Consider the following 22,000-nt stretch of genomic DNA (forward strand, 5'->3'; position numbering starts at 1 on the left):
AATTTAGGGTTAGGGCTGGGGCTAAATTTAGGGTTAGGGCTAGGGTTAGGGTTGGGGCTAAAGTTAGGGCTAAGGTTAGGGTAAGGATCAATAGGGTTGATTTATAGCAGTTTTGCTCTATTTGGGCTCTGGCGTATCCTTAGAAGAGCCGGTTAGGTTTACTTACCCCTATATTTATGATCCTGTTTCCCAGTTTTTGGCTATGTTGTGTTGCACGATGCACTTTATTAATACGTAAATCTGGCATCAGGAGTACCCACACTGTGTCTTTTTCCATCTTTTGCTACCATTTACCCTCTTTTTTGTTTCATATTGTGTACATTTTGAATTATGATTTTTTGTATGTTCTTTTGGCTATGGATGACATTTTTATAACTAATAAAAATATATTTATGGACTTTAACTCCATTTGTTCTTGGTTTATTGCTATATCTGAGGAGTGTCCATCCGGATTGAGTATAAATATCTCCCATAGTAACTCTCTCACTTGGGTTTGAGTATGGTGAGGATATTAGATACAGCATCTTCTTATTTGATTGTCTTTGTCTAGAGTTAGAGTTGGGGCTAAATTTAGGGTTAGGGTTGGGGCTAAAGTTAGGGTTAGGGTTGGGGCTAAAGTTAGGGCTAGGGTTGGGGCTAAAGTTAGGACTAGGGTTGCGGCTAAAGTTAGGGTTAGAGTTGGGATTAGGGTTTGGATTAGGGTTGGCATTAGGGTTACGTTTGGGAGTAGGGTTAGGTTTGGGATCAGGGTTAAGGTTAGGGTTGGGATTAGGGTTCGGTTTGAGGTTAGGGTTGAGATTAGGATTAGGGGTGTGTTGGATTTAGGGTTCTGATTAGGGTTATGGTTGTTTTGGGGTTAGGGTTGCGATTATCCTTAGGGTTGTGATTAGGATTATGGATTGGGTTGGCATTAGGGTTAGGGGTGTGTTGGGGTTTGGGTTGGAGTTAGATTTTGGGGGTTTCCACTGTTTAGGTACATCAGGGGGTCTCTAAACGCCACAGCCAATTTTGCGCTCAAAAAGTCAAATGGTGCTCCCTCCCTTCTGAGCTCTGCCGTGCAACTAAACAGTAGTTTATCCCCACATATGGGGCATTAGCGTACTCGGGATAAATTGGACAACAACTTTTGGGGTCCAATTTCTCCTGTTACCCTTGTGAAAATAAAAACTTGGGGGCTAAAATATATTTTTTCTGGGAAAAAAAATATTTTTTATTTTCCCAACTCTGCATTATAAACTTCTATGAAGCACTTGGGCATTCAAAGTTCTCACCACACATCTAGATAAGTTCCGTAAGTGGTCTAGTTTCCAAAATGGGGTCACTTGTGGGGGGTTTCTACTGTTTAGATACATCAGGGTCTCTGCAAACGCAACATAACGCCCGCAGACCATTCTATCAAAGTCTGCATTCCAAAACGGCGCTCCTTCCCTTCCTAGCTCTGCCATGCGCTCAAACAGTGGTCCCCCCCACACATGGGGTATCAGCGTACTCAGGACAAACTGGTCAACAGATTTTGGGGTCCAATGTCTCCTGTTACCCTTGAGAAAATAAAAAATTGCAGGCTAAAAAATCATTTTTGAGGGAAAAAAAAAGGATTTTTTATTTTCACGGCTCTACTTTATAAATTTCTGTGAAGCACTTGGGGGTTTTAAGTGCTCACCACACATCTAGATAAGTTCCTTAAGTGGTCTAGTTTCCAAAATGGGGTCACTTGTGGGGGGTTTCTACTGTTTAGGCACATCAGGGGCTCTCCAAACGCGACATGGTGTTCAATCTCAATTCCAGCCAATTCTACATTGAAAAAGTAAAACGGCACTCCTTCTCTTCCAAGCTCTGCAGTGCGCCCAAAAAGTGGTTTACCCCCACATATGGGGTATCGACGTACTCAGGAGAAATTTCACAACAACTTTTGTGGTCTAATTTCTCCTGTTACCCTTGTCAAAATAAAAATTTGGGGTCAAAAAGATCATTTTTGTAGAAAAAATGCGACTTTTTATTTTCACTGCTCTACGCTATAAACTTCCGTGAAGCACCTGGGGGTTTAAAGTGCTAACCACACATCTAGATAAGTTCCTTAAGGGGTCTAGTTTCCAAAATGGTGTCACTTGTGGGGGGATTCCACTGTTTAGGCACATCAGGGGCTCTCCAAACGCGACATGGCGTCCGATCTCAATTCCAGCCAATTCTACATCGAAAAAGTAAAACAGCACTCCTTCTCTTCCAAGCTCTGCAGTGCGCCCAAACAGTGGTTTACCCCCACATATGGGGTATCGATGTACTCAGGAGAAATTGCAAAACAAATTTTGTGGTCTAATTTCTCCTGTTACCCTTGTCAAAATAAAAATTTGGGGGCTTAAAAATCTTTTTTGTGGAAAATTTTTTTATTTTTTATTTTCATGACTCTGCATTATAAACTTCTGTGAAGCACTTGGGCATTCAAAGTTCTCGCTACACATCTAGATAAGTTCCTTGGGGGGTCTAGTTTCCAAAATGGGGTCACTTGTGTGGGGTTTCTACTGTTTAGGTACATCGGGGGCTCTGCAAACGCAACATAACGCCCGCAGACCATTCTATCAAAGTCTGCATTCCAAAATGGCGCTCCTTCCCTTCCGAGCTCTGCCGTGCACCTAAACAGTGGTCCTCCCCCACACATGGGGTATCAGTGTACTCAGGACAAATTGGACAACAACTTTTGAGGTCCAATTTTTCTTGTTACCCTTGTCAAAATAAAAATTTGGGGGCTTAAAAATCTTTTTTGTGGAAAAAAAATTTTATTTTTATTTTCACGACTCTGCATTACAAACTTCTGTGAAGCACTTGGGCATTCAAAGTTCTCACCACACATCTAGATAAGTTCCTTGGGGGGTCTAGTTTCTAAAATGGGGTCACTTGTGTGGGGTTTCTACTGTTTAGGTACATCGGGGGCTCTGCAAACGCAACATAATGCCCGCAGACCATTCTATCAAAGTCTGCATTCCAAAACGGCGCTCCTTCCCTTCCGAGCGCTGCCATGCGCCCAAACAGTGGTCTACCCCAACATATGGGGTATCAGCCTACTCAGCATAAATTGCAAAATAAATTTTGGGGTCCAATTTTTCCTGTTACCCTTGTGAAAGCAAAAATTTGGGGGTGAAAATTCATTTTTGTGGAAAAAATATGATTTTTTTTATTTTCATGGCTCTACATTATAAACTTCTGTGAAGCAGTTGGGGGTTCATAGTGCTCATCATGCATCTAGATAAGCTCTTTGGGGTCTAGTTTCCAAAATGGGGTCACTTGTGGGGGGTTTCTACTGTTTAGGTACATCAGGAGCTCTGCAAATGCAACATGACGCCCGCAGACCATCCCATCAAAGTCTGCATTCCAAGCGGCGCTCCTTCCCTTCCGAGCCCCGATGGGTGCCCAAACAGTGCCTCCACCCACATATGGGGTATCAGCGTACTCAGGACAAACTGGTCAGCAGATTTTGGGGTCCAATGTCTCCTGTTACCCTTGAGAAAATAAAAAATTGCAGGCTAAAAAAATCATTTTTGAGGAAAAAAAAAAGGATTTTTTATTTTCATGGCTCTACTTTATAAATTTCTGTGAAGCACTTGGGGGTTTTAAGTGCTCACCACACATCTAGATAAGTTCCTTAAGTGGTCTAGTTTCCAAAATGGGGTCACTTGTGGGGGTTTTCTACTGTTTAGGCACATCAGGGGCTCTCCAAACGCGACATGGTGTCCGATCTCAATTCCAGCCAATTCTACATTGAAAAAGTAAAACGGCACTCCTTCTCTTCCAAGCTCTGCGGTGCGCCCAAAAAGTGGTTTACCCCCACATATGGGGTATCGACGTACTCAGGAGAAATTTCACAACAACTTTTGTGGTCTAATTTCTCCTGTTACCCTTGTCAAAATAAAAATTTGGGGTCAAAAAGATCATTTTTGTAGAAAAAATGCGACTTTTTATTTTCACTGCTCTACGCTATAAACTTCCGTGAAGCACCTGGGGGTTTAAAGTGCTAACCACACATCTAGATAAGTTCCTTAAGGGGTCTAGTTTCCAAAATGGTGTCACTTGTGGGGGGATTCCACTGTTTAGGCACATCAGGGGCTCTCCAAACGCGACATGGCGTCCGATCTCAATTCCAGCCAATTCTACATCGAAAAAGTAAAACAGCACTCCTTCTCTTCCAAGCTCTGCAGTGCGCCCAAACAGTGGTTTACCCCCACATATGGGGTATCGATGTACTCAGGAGAAATTGCAAAACAAATTTTGTGGTCTAATTTCTCCTGTTACCCTTGTCAAAATAAAAATTTGGGGGCTTAAAAATCTTTTTTGTGGAAAATTTTTTTATTTTTTATTTTCATGACTCTGCATTATAAACTTCTGTGAAGCACTTGGGCATTCAAAGTTCTCGCTACACATCTAGATAAGTTCCTTGGGGGGTCTAGTTTCCAAAATGGGGTCACTTGTGTGGGGTTTCTACTGTTTAGGTACATCGGGGGCTCTGCAAACGCAACATAACGCCCGCAGACCATTCTATCAAAGTCTGCATTCCAAAATGGCGCTCCTTCCCTTCCGAGCTCTGCCGTGCACCTAAACAGTGGTCCTCCCCCACACATGGGGTATCAGTGTACTCAGGACAAATTGGACAACAACTTTTGAGGTCCAATTTCTCTTGTTACCCTTGTCAAAATAAAAATTTGGGGGCTTAAAAATCTTTTTTGTGGAAAAAAATTTTTATTTTTATTTTCACGACTCTGCATTACAAACTTCTGTGAAGCACTTGGGCATTCAAAGTTCTCACCACACATCTAGATAAGTTCCTTGGGGGGTCTAGTTTCTAAAATGGGGTCACTTGTGTGGGGTTTCTACTGTTTAGGTACATCGGGGGCTCTGCAAACGCAACATAATGCCCGCAGACCATTCTATCAAAGTCTGCATTCCAAAACGGCGCTCCTTCCCTTCCGAGCGCTGCCATGCGCCCAAACAGTGGTCTACCCCAACATATGGGGTATCAGCCTACTCAGCATAAATTGCAAAATAAATTTTGGGGTCCAATTTTTCCTGTTACCCTTGTGAAAGCAAAAATTTGGGGGTGAAAATTCATTTTTGTGGAAAAAATATGATTTTTTTTATTTTCATGGCTCTACATTATAAACTTCTGTGAAGCAGTTGGGGGTTCATAGTGCTCATCATGCATCTAGATAAGCTCTTTGGGGTCTAGTTTCCAAAATGGGGTCACTTGTGGGGGGTTTCTACTGTTTAGGTACATCAGGAGCTCTGCAAATGCAACATGACGCCCGCAGACCATCCCATCAAAGTCTGCATTCCAAGCGGCGCTCCTTCCCTTCCGAGCCCCGATGGGTGCCCAAACAGTGCCTCCACCCACATATGGGGTATCAGCGTACTCAGGACAAACTGGTCAGCAGATTTTGGGGTCCAATGTCTCCTGTTACCCTTGAGAAAATAAAAAATTGCAGGCTAAAAAAATCATTTTTGAGGAAAAAAAAAAGGATTTTTTATTTTCACGGCTCTACTTTATAAATTTCTGTGAAGCACTTGGGGGTTTTAAGTGCTCACCACACATCTAGATAAGTTCCTTAAGTGGTCTAGTTTCCAAAATGGGGTCACTTGTGGGGGTTTTCTACTGTTTAGGCACATCAGGGGCTCTCCAAACGCGACATGGTGTCCGATCTCAATTCCAGCCAATTCTACATTGAAAAAGTAAAACGGCACTCCTTCTCTTCCAAGCTCTGCGGTGCGCCCAAAAAGTGGTTTACCCCCACATATGGGGTATCGACGTACTCAGGAGAAATTTCACAACAACTTTTGTGGTCTAATTTCTCCTGTTACCCTTGTCAAAATAAAAATTTGGGGTCAAAAAGATGATTTTTGTAGAAAAAATGCGACTTTTTATTTTCACTGCTCTACGCTATAAACTTCCGTGAAGCACCTGGGGGTTTAAAATGCTCACCACACATCTAGATAAGTTCCTTAAAGGGTCTAGTTTCCAAAATGGTGTCACTTGTGGGGGGATTCCACTGTTTAGGCACATCAGGGGCTCTCCAAACGCGACATGGCGTCCGATCTCAATTCCAGCCAATTCTACATCGAAAAAGTAAAACAGCACTCCTTCTCTTCCAAGCTCTGCAGTGCGCCCAAAAAGTGGTTTACCCCCACATATGGGGTATCGATGTACTCAGGAGAAATTGCAAAACAACTTTTGTGGTCTAATTTCTCCTGTTACCCTTGTCAAAATAAAAATTGGTGGGCAAAAAGATCATTTTTGTAGAAACAATGCGACTTTTTATTTTCACGGCTCTACGCTATAAACTTCCGTGAAGCACCTGGGGGTTTAAAGTGCTCACCATACATCTAGATAAGTTCCTTAAGGGGTCTAGCTTCCAAAATGGTGTCACTTGTGGGGGGATTCCACTGTTTAGGAACATCAGGGGCTCTCCAAACGCGACATGGCGTCTGATCTCAATTCCAGCCAATTCTACATCGAAAAAGTAAAACGGCACTCCTTCTCTTCCAAGCTCTTCAGTGCGCCCAAACAGTGGTTTACAACCACATATGGGGTATCGATGTACTCAGGAGAAATTGCACAACAACATTTATGGTTAAATTTCTGTTTTCTCACTTGTGAAAATAAAAAAAAATGGTTCTGAAGTAAAATGTTTGCAAAAAAAAGTTAAATATTCATTTTTGCCTTCCACATTTTTTCAGTTCCTGTGAAGCACGTAAAGGGTTAATAAACTTCTTGAATGTGGTTTAGAGCACCTTGAGGGGTGCAGTTTTTAGAATGGTGTCACACTTGGTTATTTTATATCATATAGACCCCTCAAAATGACTTCAAATGTGATGTGGTCCCTGAAAAAAAATGGTGTTGTAAAAATGAGAAATTGCTGGTCAACTTTTAACCCTTATAACTCCCTAACAAAAAAAAATTTTGTTTCCAAAATTGTGCTTATGTAAAGTAGACATGTGGGAAATGTTATTTATTAACTATTTTTTGTGACATATCTCTCTGATTTAAGGGCATAAAAATACAAAGTTTTTAAATTGCAAAATTTTAAATTTTTTTGCCATATTTCTGTTTTTTTCATAAATAATCGCAAGTAATATTGAAGAAATGTTACCACTAGCATGAAGTACAATATGTCACGAAAAAACATTCTCAGAATCAGCAGGATCCGTTGAAGCGTTCCAGAGTTATAACCTCAAAAATTGGCCTGGTCATTAAGTACCAAATTGGCTCTGTCACTAAGGGGTTAGACATGTTAGAAACATTTACAAAAACCATCCCGACATCCAGAAAAAAAAAAGTTGGTCTCTTGGAATGCAGATACAAAAAACATTTGTGTTCAATACAATGCACAAATTTTGTTAAAAAGTAGTAAAATGAAAAATAAAATAAAATATATATATATATATATATATATATATATATATATATATATATACACGTACATACAGTATATATCACAACATTAATAACATATATAACAAGTAATACAGCATGTTGCCACACAGTAATCAGCATAAAACACAAAAAACTGTGTTGGACTAAACTGTAAAATTTTCGTTATAATCATAGTATTTTTTTCATTTTTATTAGGGAAAGGGTACAGAAACAACGTATTGGCTTACAGGAGAAAAGGACCAGCAGTACAACCTTCCTATATCTCCTTCTGTGTAAGTTCTTCTCTACAAAAATAATTTTTACCCAGCCAGAATGAGACATAAAAGGGTTATTTCCATCTACTTGTATATTGCTAAGCTATGCCCTCACTGTGTAGCCTATGTGTGTGTCAGACATCTATGCTCACAGCACAGCGGGTCTTGTGGCCAGCGGCTACGCAGGATGCTGCATTACAGCGCCATTCATTCCAATAGAGCCATGTGATAGTCCCCTCCAAATGCAGTGGCCAGGAAGCTGTTTAGTAAAAAAACAGTGACGCACCATAGCACTATATCAGTGCTGAAGCCCCATCGTTTCCAGTATTTGTGAGGGTTTACAGAGGCTGGACCCCCCCAGAGATGAGAACGTGATAGCATAGTCTAGTGATGTATTACCTGCTAACGGAATCCCTCCTGGCTTCCAGGCATGGCATCACCCCCTGTGAGGGGGGCAATTACATTGTGGAAACCGGACTCCTGGGGTGCCACATTCCCCCATAGTGAAATTCAGTACTCCCGGACTGAGGAAACATAACATGTTAACAGATTAACAATTAGAACTATACAAGATTTCAAAAAGATATAAATTACAAAAACCTTGTAAATGATAAGAATTTGTCAATTAAGTTCCTGACGGCAACAATGGTCCATTTGCGTTGCCCTGCGGACTTTTGAGTTTCTGCGGTGGGAACTGCCCCAACCCATCTTTGCTTCATTCCCGGGTGTGGCTATTGGACTCTAGACCTGACTTTTTCTGGCTCTTCAGCCACGCCGATGGTTTATATTTATGTCAGGTCGGGGAACTATATACAATGAAGGTCCTGACCACACATAGTCCTGTCTCTCAATAGTCCTTCAACAGGTTATAATGAATATTTTTAAAAGTTCTTACAGAGTCTCTGTAGACTCATATGCTTAATGGTTGCAAATATAAACATTATTAACTTATTTACATTATTAATACATTAACATTTTAGTCCTTATACCAGGCCGGGATCTGACCTCTGGTACTACGGGTGAATTTAAGCAGTACTGGTACCTCTGATGACCTAGCCTGGTCTGATGCGTCTGCTACTGCTGTTGTGGACCCACTAGTGTCTGTGCTACTTGTAGGCCTGTATTGTACTGGTAAACTGGGCAGCCGTCTGCGACTTATTAGACTCACCATGGGTCTGACAGATTCACCACTAGCATGGAGTAGATTCTCTTGCTCCGCTGCTGGTGTGGCATCTGCTGCTTGAGCCGACGGGTCTAGAGTCTCTGCTGCTTCAGGTGCAGTAGGTTGGAGAAAGGTCAGGGGCAGTACTACGATGGCTTGCTTTACCTGTGTCCATGACTGGGGAAAATCTCCAAGAACACTATGGATTTTCTCTTCCTTCTCTTGTATGGGTTAAGGCCATGTGCACACGTGATAAAAAACGCGAAAAAAACGCTAACATATGCCTCCCATTATTTTCAGGGTATTCCGCATTTTTTGTGCAAATGTTGCATTTTTTTCCACGAAAAAATCGAATAGCGGAAAAAAAAGCAACATGTTCATTAAATTTGCGGAATTGCGGGGATTCCGCACACCTAGGAGTGCATTGATCTGCTTACTTCCCGCACGGGGCTGTGCACACCATGCGGGAAGTAAGCAGATTATGTGCGGTTGGTACCCAGGGTGGAGGAGAGGAGACTCTCCTCCACGGACTGGGCACCGTATAATTGGTAAAAAAAAAAGAATTAAGATAAAAAATAGTCATATACTCACCTTCGATGGCCCCCGCAGTCTTCCCGCCTCTCAGGTGCATGCTGCCGCTTCCGTTCCTATAGATGGTGTGGTGAAGGACCTGCGATGACGTCGCGGTCTTGTGATTGGTCGCATGACCGCTCATGTGACCGCTCACGTGAATGGACGCCGCTGAGGAGATCGGCTGTCTGCATGTTAATTTTTTTTATTATTTTTAAACATTCTATCTTTTACTATTGATGCTGCATAGGCAGCATCTATAGTAAAAAGTTGGTCACACTTGTCAAACACTATGTTTGACAAGTGTGACCAACCTGTCAGTCAGTTTTCCAAGCGATGCTACAGATCGCTTGGAAAACTTTAGCATTCTGCAAGCTAATTTCGCTTGCAAAATGCCAAAAAAAACGGGAAAAAAACGCAAAAAAAAAATGCGGATTTCTTGCACAAAATTTCCGGTTTTCCTCAGGAAATTTCTGCAAGAAATCCTTACATGTGCACATACCCTGAGGGGCATCTTGATCTTCTTTGTTTTTCAATTGGTCAGGGCATACTTTCAGATGATCCCTCAACACTTCCGCTGAGGTTTCTCTTCCATCTTTACAGATGAGGCATACCTTGGTATTATCAGTTTGAAGTCATAACGGTGTATGGTTCAGCCTCCCACTGATCATCTAGCTTGTGCATCCTCCTCTTTCTTTTGAGAACCTCTTCTCCAGGTACTAAAGGAGTAGCAGGAGTTTGTTGATCGTAGCTCTTTTCCTGTTTCTGCCTTGCTTGGGACAAACTTCGTTCCACGCATTCCTGCACTTTGCGGTATTGCTGCCGACACTCTGTATCCCAGTCTGCATCTAGTGTTGTTGTTTCAGGTGTTAAGACTTCCATGTCCAAGTCAATGGATAACTTGGCAGGTCTCACTCTCATCAGGTACACGGGTGTACAGTTGGTGGAGTTCACCGGGATATGGTTGTATAGATCTACCAAATCCGGAAACTTCTCTGGCCACTGGTTCTCTCTTCCAAGGGCAAGGTCTTCAATAAGTCACCTAGTTCATTTTCTCGCACATGCCATGTGTCTGCAGATGGTACAGCATTCTCCTGATTTTCTTGCAACCGTATAGGTTACAGAACTCCTGGAACACTTCTGCCTCAAAGGCTGGGCCTTGGTCGGTGAGCACTAGTTCAGGGTAACCACGTGGTCTACAAAAATGTTCTTGAAATGCTTTGGCTGCCGTCTTCGCTGTTTGGTCTTTGACAGGCACGACTACCAGGAACCTTGAGTAATGGTCCACTATGGTCAGAGCATAGGTATAGCCAGTTTGTTTCCAAAACCATTGGCGCATCACCCTTCGGGACTATCACCTGCCAGACCAGTTCATGAGTGCATGAGTTGATGTTCCTCCGAACCAGCTTACCCTCATAGATGAACAGTTTGCCCTTTTCCTTCCACAACTGCAGTGCTTCCTGTGGAGCATCTGGACCAGGGTGTGAGTCAGCTTGTATCAGTAACTCCTTTACTAGGCAGACTGCTGGATCGCTATCCTGCGTCTCTGCCCACTCATGGTGGGGCAATGGGTTTAACATGGCCTCCTGCACGATGCGGTGCTTGTTCCTCACCCCCTGAGAGCATTTGGCTGCAACTTGGTGGTGGAAGGCTGGTAACTCAATTTCTTCGAATGCTTCTGGATCTTCTCCCTCGTCTGATAAATTGGGCTTTCCGGACAGCCCATCAGTATTAGCGTTCTTATGTCCCTCTCGAAACTTGATGGTAAACTCGTAGTTGGACAGCCGGCCATCCATCGCTGCTCCAATGCACCTAGCTTTGCCATTTCAAGGTGGGTTAGCGGATTATTGTCCATGTAAATAGTAAACTTCACTGGTGCCAGGTAGTGCTTGAAGCTCTCTGTTACTGCCCAGACTATGGCGAGGAACTCCAGTTTAAAGGAACTGTAGTTGTTGGGGTTCCTTTCAGTGAGACGAAGCTTAGCTTCCTGCTGGCGTAGGCAATAACTCTCTCTCTGCCTTTCTGCATTTGTGACAGCATTGCTCCTAATCCCACATTGTTGGTGTTTGTGTAAAGTACAAATGGTTGGTCATAGTCAGGATAGGCCAGCACTTCATCTCCCGTGAGAGCGAGCTTCAACCGAGTGAAGGATTCTTCTAGTCTGTTGTTCCACTCGAACAGAGGATTCTTTTTCTTGGCTTTCTTGGAATGGCCCACTAGGAGGTATTAATGGGGTTTGGCTATCTTGGTAAAGCCCATGATGACTGTCGTACTTCATGAATGTTGTTGGGTTTTGGCTAGTCCCTGATAACGGTATCTTTGTCAGGGTCTAGTGCTACATCTTCGGTGCTTACCATGTGAGCTAGATACTGCATCTTGGGCTTCAGCAGGTGGCATTTGGACGGCTTCACTTTCAGGCCAAAGTTGGACAAGGCTTCGAACACCTCGGCCAGGTGCTTCAAGTGGTCTTCATAGGTTTTGGAGAAGATGATGACATCATCCAGGTGGTACAACAGAATGGTTTCAAAGTTCTTGTGCCCGAGGCAACACTCCATCATCCTTTGGAACGTCCCCGATGCGTTGCAAAGCCCAAATGGCATGTAGTTGAACTCGCAGAAGCCCATTGGTGTCATAAACGCTGTCTTCTCTCTATCCGCCTCTGCCATGTGAACCTGCCAGTACCCACTGGTGAGATCTAAGGTGGAGAAATAGCGGATCTTAGTGCAGCTAGTGAGTCCTCAATTCTAGGTAATGGGTAGGCGTCCTTATGTGTGATGCTGTTAATTCTTCTGTAATCAACACACATTCTCATGGTACCATCTTTCTTTTTAACGAGGACTAACAGAGCTGCCCAGGGGCTACAACTATCTCTGATTACCCCAGCCTCCTTCATCTCCCGTAACATATCCTTGGCATGTTGATAGTGTGCTGGGGGTACAGGCTGGTACCTTTCTTTAATGGCCAGATGATCTCCAGAGGGGTATCGTGTTGGATCCCTTTTACCTGCCCAAAGTCTAGAGGATGTTTGCTGAAGACCGGCTCATACCCTCGAGCCACCCGGTAAGCCCCATGCTTTTGGTGCAAAGGAATGGAGTCAGTGACTACGTGTAGCTGTTGACACCAATCCTGCAGCTGCCCTTTAGAGCCATTGTGCTCCACCTTGTTGGATGGAAGCAAGGGTTCTGCTGTCTCTATTGCATTGTTACTTACAGTGAACAGCTTAGCAAGGGTGGCATATTGGGGTAAATGGACCTCTTTCTCCTCACAATTCAGGATGTGTATCGGTACCCTCCCCTTGCGGACATCGACTACCCCCTGGCTGTCAGGTCAGTGGGCCTACTATCAGAGTACACTGGCTCTACCAGGGTCTGATAATCTTGACCCCTGAGGCCTATTGCTGCCTGACACCAAATTAACATTTCACTCATTGGGGTACTGCAATGGGGAACGGATCACTCACTCTGACACTGCCGACTTCTCCACCAGACAACTCTACCTGTTGTCTCTGCAACAGTGCTTTGATCTCCTTTTGCAGGACTCGCTGCTGACTGGAACTGGCGGTCTCGGCTACCTGTTGCAACAAAACAATAATTTCTGCAAGACAATGTTCTATTACATTGGTACCTAAAGTGATCATAGGATGGCATTCTTGTTTGTTAATGTCGACTATGATCAAACGTTGCGACTGCAATTCTACTCAGCCAATTTTAATGGTCACCTCTTTATAGCCTACTTGTGGCAAAGGCTGACCATTGCTGGCTACTATTGTCAGATCATTATCTGGGCCGCGGGTAATTTCAGAGTAATCCCAGTACCGTTTGTAAAGAAAATATCGCATAGTCATCACCTGGGAGCCGGTGTCCAGTAAAGCATTCATCGGGACGTCATCAATCACGACGGGCAGGACCGGCCATCCTCCCACGTACTTGTCTCGTCATCTTTGTGGGCCTGGTCATATTACTCCTGGGGGTTGGCCCTCTGTCCCAGGAGTTGCTCGTTCAAATTGCAGAATCTTGCGATGTTCCCTGCCTTGCTGCAGCAGCGACAGATCGGTTGCCCGTTCTGGTCGTAGCGGTCGTTGTCTCTCCCTCTGGTCAGTGGAATCCTCTTCTGCCGTCTCCATGGGACGTCATCTGGACTGGAGGCCAGCTGGATCTTCTCCTTTGGGGACACTTGCAGGGACTTTACGATTTTAGTTAATGCAGCCATACTTTTTGTCAGCTCCTGGACCTGGAAAGGTAGGTCTGCAGAAGAATCATTATCTTGGGTTAGCATGTCAACCTCCACGGGGATCCGGGGAAAGGATGCTGCCTCCTGCTGATATGTAATTGCTGGGCGCCTAGAGGGCGCTGTGCCACTAGGATTTGATTCACACAGCACCCGGATGGCCCTATCCTTAAAGTGCGCAAAGTTCAGGTCAGGAAATTGTAGGGCAATTATGCGTAGCTGTGTCCTTTGATTATTAGACAGGAGTCCTTCTATAATCTGCTCCATCAGCAACTTGTCTTCATCTTGCACACTGTCAAGGTCAACTTGTTTTACAGCCCGTAGTGCTTCCTGAAGGTTAAGAGCATAGTCCCATATACTGACCTGAATCCGGTTTGTGGTGCAGTCCATGGCACTGATTACAGATGGTAATGGAGATCCGGGCAGCCTGGAAGCAATTTGGGATCCACCTAACCAGGTGAGTTCAGAGTAGGCCCGATTGCACTGTATTTTGAGGTTATTGCTGCCTAAAGCTGTGCTCAGTCCTCTTATCCTTCTTGTTCTTTAGTCCTTGTCTGTATGGCAGGCAGCTTGAGCCTATTACAGGTGTCACTCCTTCATGGTAGCTCCGGGCTCTCATTTGCTGCTGTGCCTTCAGATGTTGTGATGGGCCAGGAGACCTGCAGTCCCCTGCCCTCTGGATTTAGTTGCTGGGCCTACAGTTCCAACACAACCACGGACTCCGGTGTCCGGTCTTTGGCGCTCAGTCCTGGGGTGAGTTCAGTCGCAGCTCCAATCCCTCAGATTCTCCTCACTTGCCTCCTCTTCCTTCCTCTCTGTCCTCCTCAGACTAACTGACTCCGCCTGCGGGCCAGAACGTATATCAGGAAGCTCCCTGAAATCAGGTGTTAGAGCTCCCCCTTCTGGTGTGGAGTAGGAAAGATGTTGCATGCTGATGTATTACCTGCTAAGTGAATCCCTCCTTGCTTCTAGGCATGGCATCACCCCCTGTGAGGAAGGCAATGCCACTGTGGCAACCGGACTCCTGGGGTGCCACATCCTTTGTTAGTAATGTCAGAGGTCTGGAGACTGGCTAGGCCACTCCAGGACCTTCATATGCTTTGTAATGCTTTGGTTTCTTGTAATGTTGAGTCAGAATTTGCAACTTCTGGCCGTACTGTCATACATAATCCATGTGATTATTTAGGTGCCACATTATAACTTCTCACACAAATAGAAGATACTGCAGAGCTGTACCGTCCTTGTTTGCTAAGTTAGAGTTTTGATATTGTGCATTATAATTTTATAATGTGAAATATCATGTGAACAATGTTGTAATATACTGAGAAATGTTTCATTATCTTCATTTTAAAATTAAAACATGATTGGTAAAATGTGCTTCACCAGCTATTTTTATAACTTGTAAAAATTGTTTTATGTTAAACAGGGAAAATCAGCAGCGTCTACAGTCAGATTTTGCAGATATGATTGAAAGTTCTTTGAAAAAAAGAGAAGAAGATGGCTATGAAGATAGACCACTGACCCGTGTAGCAAGCTATAGAAGTGGTACCTTGGAATACCTACAGATAAACACAAGTGGCCCACCAAGCACTTATCTGTAATAAAAGGATTGACATGCACTAAATAGATAAAAAAGTTTAAGCTGATGTTTTAAACTCTGTCAAAGTCTTATAGATTTAATTTGACGTCATTGACGTTATTATTTTGGGATGTTTTTGCCTGATTCATCATTTACGTCTTTTTAATAAGTAACAAAATCTTCCTGGAGTGATGTTTTTGTACTCCAGTTATTCCGGTACAATTTTTTAGGCATTTTGTGAACTGTGCGAAATTTACAGGTTAACAAAAAAAGTTTAAAGACAAAAATAAAAGCTAAATAAAAATAAATGAATAAAAAAATCAATTTTTTACATGTGCTATTGTCAAGAATTTGGTGCAAAAAAAATCAGAATAGCTCAAGACAAAAAAGAAAAGTGACTTAACACAATCCAATTAATGAATTGGGGTCTCGAGGCTCGATTGCTTATTGCATTTGCCTTTTTATCTAGGTTTTGTTGTTTTAGCCTGTTTTCCATTTGTGTCTTATAGCTCTTTTCCTTTGGTGCCCTGTATAATTTACATCTTTTTTAAAGTCTATTTTATATGTTTGCATATTTTTCCTTATGGTCATCATTTTGGGAGGGAATTGAGCTTTCCTGATGTTTTTAGCTGATTCAACAATTACAACTTCTTAAAAAGGTAATTTTTTTGTGCAAGTGTACTGCTGTCCCACTTGAAGTGATTCTATGTATAACTTCAATTTTGTGAAATTTTAGTGGAATATGTAACTTTTTGCAAAATTGCAAGTTGCAATACAAGTTAAAAATATATTAAATGTGTTTTTGTCCTGATGAAGAAGCCTTTGAACTTTGACACATTGACTAATAAAATCGCAATTTTCAACACATCAACACGTGGATCTTCTTTTTCATCATATGGTGTCTTCGACAGTGCAGTATGGCTGGTTTCACACTAGCGTTTGTGTACGCAGCACAGGGCTGCATACTTCTTACCTTCAAATTATATAACATGTTGCGCTCGGTGGGCACGTCAAAACGTCGCACGGGGACTCATCCACATACAACGCATGACCACGGATGTCCCTGTGCACACAATGTTAAACATAGGTATGCAGGATGGATGCAGATGTATGTGGATCTGAAGGTAAGAAGTACGCAGCCCTATGCTGCGTACACAAACGCTAGTGTGAAACCGGCCTTAAAGATCCATCGTCTATGTTTTTTCCTTCCATTGCATGTATCCTGGATCTCCAGCAACCTTTCTACTGAGCTTTCTTAAGTGATGTAGCACACAACCCTGCCAAGTGAGCAAATCCCTGCACCTATCGTTCTCATCTATAGTTCTCATATCCTATATCCAGGTAAGACCCTATTTTGTGCTATTGTCTTCCAGTTTTCCCATATTGGAAAAATAAAGTAAGAGAATTTTTGGTTTTTCACAAAATTCATGAACCGCATACTCTCTTTTGAAGAATTTGGGAGCAAAAAATGTCCAGGAATACCACAGAACACAAGAAGAAAGGTCAAATAAATAAGGCAGCACACTGTGGCGCCAAAACCAGCAAAAATCAAACATGAAAATTGAATTGCATTACTGCACTAGAAATATGAAAAATTGAGAAAGTTTAGCGCATAAATTGGCCAATTTATGTTTACCTTGTAGCCACGTTAAGGCATTTCTCGTATACAAGGTCCTAGCAATGCCTTTCCTCTCTGAGAATAAAGTCTTCATCTGAATGGGAACCTAAAAGGGAGTCCACTCTTTGATTAAAAATCTATCTCTCTGTGGAGGGGTAGTGACATACTGTGAGTAAAATCACCTGTGGCTAAAAGGAGAATTGCTCAGTCAGAAGGCTAATGAATACAGACTTCAAAAAACTGACCGTCACATCCAAACATAGACTAAGTGTGAACAGATGCTGAACCTAAAGTCACCAACTCATATACAATCAAATAAATAAGGCAGCACACTGTGGCGCCAAAACCTGCAAACATGAAACACAAAAATTGAATTGCATTACTGATTAAAAACACCTGAGGCTAAAAGGAGAAGTTCTCAGTCAGAAGGCTAATGCTAGTGCAGTAATGCAATTCAATTTTCATGTTTCATGTTTGCAGGTTTTGGCTCCACAGTGTGCTGTCTTATTTATTTGACTGTATACGAGTTGGTGACTCTAGGTTCAGCACCTGTTCACACTTAGTCTATGTTTGGATGTGTCAGGACTCTGAACATTTTTTACCTTTTGTGCATTACTGCCCTTTTCCAAGATGGCGTCTTTGGTCTCATGTGCACTGTGTCTTCCTGCTATAAAACTCCACCCCAGCCTTCAGTCTGTGCTAGAGTATTCTGCCTTGCATCCAGCTCCTGACCTCTGATTACTCCCTGGCTATACACCTGCTCCTGTGAACCTGTGTGGTGATCCTGCTACTGTGCTCTGAGTTCCTGCTGCATACACAAGTTTCCAGTAATCCTCCTTCATCTGCTGTTCGTGTTTACTTCCATCTGCATTTGCTGGTTATGTAAGCTGTTGCTGCTTTGCAATAACCTGAGACTATTAACCAGGCCTCCCTGGTTGAGCTAAGATATGATTTGAACTGCCTAATAAGCATATCTATCTGTGCCTGGACTAAGACAAGGATTTATTCGTGTCAAGTATCCTAAAGAATAACTGTGCTTCATAGACTTTCTGCTTGATTGCATTTTCCTCTGAAGTTTCCTATAGACTGCTAAGCTGCGTTTATTATTTGCACCAAGTGTTGTGGACTTGAGTTTCTCTCTGCACCTGTTTGAATCACCATGTGATAATATAGACTTTACCACTTATAAAACTGTGTCCTGTAGTTGTCTTGTTCCACGCAAAGAGTCTCCTGAGTTATCCCCTATAATTATTACAGGATGTGACGGTCAGTTTTTTTAAGTTTGTATTCATTAGCCTTCTGACTGAGCACTCCGCCTCTTAGCCACAGGTGTTTTTAATCACAGTATGTCCACTACCCCTCCACAGAGAGAGAGATTTTTAGTCAAAGAGAGGACTCCCTTTTAGGTTCCCATTCAGATGAAGACTTTATTCTCAGAGATGAAAGGCATTGCTAGGACCTTGTATACTATGTGTGACTGCAGACTTATGAATCTCCCCAGTGCATGCATTGTGCACTGTGCAGATTTGCCAGTTTCTGAGCTGAGAATGGTGGTTATGTATGCATTATGCATACTCCTGGGCAAGGCCAGTCTAGTGGGTGCAACCTTTCTACATACACTTGTATTGAGCGATGCCACACCCACTAGATGGCCATGTCTCTATAAGGCCGGGGTCAGATGAGCGTACGGCATCCAATGCAAGAGAATTGGATGCGATATGCTAATGACCCTCAGCCCCTGCTCTGTTGTGAGTGGGAGCCGAGTGTCATGCGTCTGTGTTCCGAGCCTCTCGCACAGAGAGGATCGGACCTCAGCGGCGGAGGAGTTGGAGAAATTTATTTCTCCATCTCCTCCATTGCCGGGGTCAGCGTATATCGCTCATCACTCGGATATCATCCGAGTGATGTGCGTTGTCTCACTTGCACCCATAGGCTTATATTGGGGCGAGTGAGCCTAGACTCTTCTGAGTGTCGGTGACAATCACAGCATGCTGCGATTTCACTCGCACGCACAATACGGCAGAGGAAAAAAACGATGATGTGAGCTGCCCCATAGATGAATACTGGTCCGAGTGCTATGAGATTTTTTTATCGCATAGCACTCGTCCGTATTCTACAGTAGTGTGACTCAGGCCTAATTGTGATAATACAACTGTATGGAGCAAGACTGCTCCCACTAGATGAGTTCTGCCCGGATGTATACATATCACATATATAACTACTATTCCCATCTCAGAAATCGGGGAATACTCGCAGTGGAAAGGGCTTGCGCTGGGGACTTCATAAGTCTGCAGTCAAATATTATGTGCCGATCAACCAACGTCAAGGTGGTCTCAGCCGGATGGGTCCCTGACCTTTGTGAATACCTCTCTAAGGCTGATGACTGAATTCCTGCGTGAATGTGGACACCTCTGACAGCAATGCCTGCATTTATGAGTAAGTAGGGACCTGCTGTAATTAAAATCACCACCTGGTGGAGGGCGGAGTGCTCGGTCAGTAAGCTAACATTACAAAAGACAAAGAACTGACTGGTACAACCAGACTAGTGTGAATAGGTGCATACCAGGATGAGCTACCTCCATATACAATATACAAAAAAGGTTGCACTCTATCATGCTAAAGCATGTCAATTTGAAATATGTGAAATTTGAATAGCAATATGGCTTTGGAGGATTAGGAAAAAATATGATACTCTTAGCATAAAATTTGGCCAAATATTTTGTGCTCATCAACCAATGTCAAGGTGGACTCAGCCTGATGGGTCCCTGACCTGTGTGAATACCTCTCTAACTCATCATAACTAGAGATGTGCAAATATTTCAATGTTTGGTTCGGATTACGACTGCTGAATTTGCAATATTTGCTGATATATTCATGGAATATTCACTAAACATAGCTGAACGCCATTGAAGTCAATGGGAGCCAAAAACAAACGCATGCACAACACCTTATAATGGCCCCAAAAGCTGACAAATCACATCAAATTAGGGGCAGACACCAGGAAAGTGGCCTCAATTCACCCACAGTACAAATTTTAGAATGGCACTGCAGAAATCAGCCAGGCATGAGGTATCGGGGTCTGGGACAGCATTTACAGCTTTGAATTTAACTTCAAATTAAGACGAGCTGGGTGAGGCATCAGTGTAGGCCTGCTGTGTTGGCAGCCCTGATACCACATGCAACAGCTCAACCTGCTTTTATGTCAGCCACACTCAGATGGCCCACATATCAGTTTCGTAGACTACGATTGTAAGGATAGTAACAGGGGCCGTTGACTCAAAGGAAGTGGAGGCCTGCCGGGCATGGAGGCCTACTGCTACAGGCAACACACATGAATGAGACCAAACCAGGAGTCTACACATATTCTAAAACTATTGGCAGACACCAACAAAGTGGCATCAATTTCACCAGACTAGAAGTAACATAATAGGGACCAACATGTCTTCCACTACAGCCAACCCATCAGATAGGGTGGAGTGTTCGTATTTCAAACAATTAGTGGCAAGCAATACCAAAGTGGCATCAATTTTATAACATGGAGTGATATCTCTTCCACTACAGCCAACCCAGCAGATGGAAAAACCCAATCAGGACTCTCCACATCTGCAAAAATTAGTAGCAGACACAGACACAACCACCAAGTGAAAAAAGAGAACACAAAAACCGAACTGATGCCCAAACAATAATTCATATAATTTTATTTATAAAAGAATACACCAAATGGTAGGGGGAAAGAAACCAAAAAGAGGGCACAATACCAAGGAGACAAAGCAATACACAGTCCTGCTATAATAGGGTGATGATGTAATACAAATGAATAAATATATATAACCCAACGCAGAACTGAAAATTGTATAAACACACACTAACATACTAAATGTACAAAAGAAAAAATAAATAAATAAAAAAGAAAAAATAAATGAATATAAAATACATATAATGGTGTCTAAAGTGCTTTGTAAGCTGAAGTGCACATAGTAACTGCAAGTGCAATAGAACATGTGTGTATATATTAATATATATTTAATAGTAACTGCAAGTGCAATAGAACGTGTGTGTATAAATTAATATATATTTAATAGTAACTGCAAGTCCAATAGAACGTGTGTGTATATATTAATATACCAGCATGAAGTGCAATACGTGCTAGTAAGAGTGGCCAGAGTATCACTATAAGGTGCAAGTGTGCGGCCAAATATACGCTGGGTACCTGCTAAATAGATCTAGGCATTCTGACCAATATCACAGATGATAAGTCATAAATATAGAACATAATATCTTTAAATGAATAGATTGCCTGGAGCAGGTATTACCTGTTGTCCTGCCGTCTCCTGGATGTGCCACTCCCCGATGCGCGTTTCGGCGTCAGCCTTCGTCAGGGGCAACCACCAAGTGGCATCAATCTAAAAAAATGAGGGCCTGACACCATCAAAGTGGCATCAATGTCACAAGAGTAGAAATAGTATAATAGGGACGGACATGTCTTCCATTACAGTAAACCCAGCAGATGGAGACCAACCATGACTTAACATAACACTTCTACAAATTTGTGTTAACATCTGCAGCAACAGCAGGCACAGAAGTCACACTAAAGATATCACACACTGCAATTACTTGAGATCAATGCAGCACACTAAAAACTTCAACATCGCCTAGTCTGTACAGTCTGCGATTGGGGTGCAAATGTCCTTGGAGATCCATAACTTGTTCATCTTGATGAAAGTTAGGCAGTCTACACTTTCAAGGAACAGCAGACAGCGCTTATACGTCAGTACACCACCAGCAGCGATGAAGACTCATTCTGAGAAAACGCTGGCTGCCGGGCATGACAAAACCTCCAAGGCGTGAGAGGTGAGCTCAAGCCACTCATCCATTTTTGAAGACCAAAATATGAAAGGGTCCAAATCCTCCCTGATGGTATTGATATTGAGTACTAGATACTCCTGCACCATCCTCTCCATTCGTTCACCAGGTGTCTAACTTGGACTCTGTTGTGCTGGTGCACGAACTGGTCTAAAAAATGTGTCAAAGCACTCACAGAAATTGCTTCTGCCACTTACACTGGTGCTGATGTTTTGACATTGACGAATTGATGTGCCAGAGGTTGGAAGTCTAGAACAGCAATGCACACTGTGTACCTCACTGCTGTCTTGGGGAATACCTCTCTTAAGGTTGT

General features: G+C 42.9%; 1 protein-coding gene across 3 annotated transcripts in view; it reads left to right on the plus strand.

Annotated features, from left to right (window-relative positions):
* The window catches only part of GUCY2C (guanylate cyclase 2C), a 1,047,636-nt gene extending 1,032,154 nt beyond the window's left edge, over positions 1–15,482 (plus strand). The window contains exons 26-27 of one of the 3 annotated variants that reach the window (XM_077277787.1): positions 7,610–7,686; positions 15,054–15,482. In XM_077277787.1, coding sequence (XP_077133902.1) covers positions 7,610–7,686; positions 15,054–15,228 — 252 coding nt within the window. In that variant the 3' untranslated portion in view covers positions 15,229–15,482. The remainder of the gene's footprint in view (positions 1–7,609; positions 7,687–15,053) is intronic. The other 2 variants (XM_077277788.1, XM_077277789.1) reach the window with 2 other exon arrangements.
* The last annotated feature ends 6,518 nt before the right edge of the window (positions 15,483–22,000 follow it).

The sequence above is a fragment of the Ranitomeya variabilis genome, chromosome 8 (genome assembly GCF_051348905.1).
Source record: "Ranitomeya variabilis isolate aRanVar5 chromosome 8, aRanVar5.hap1, whole genome shotgun sequence".
In the NCBI taxonomy this organism is placed as follows: Eukaryota; Metazoa; Chordata; class Amphibia; order Anura; family Dendrobatidae; genus Ranitomeya; species Ranitomeya variabilis.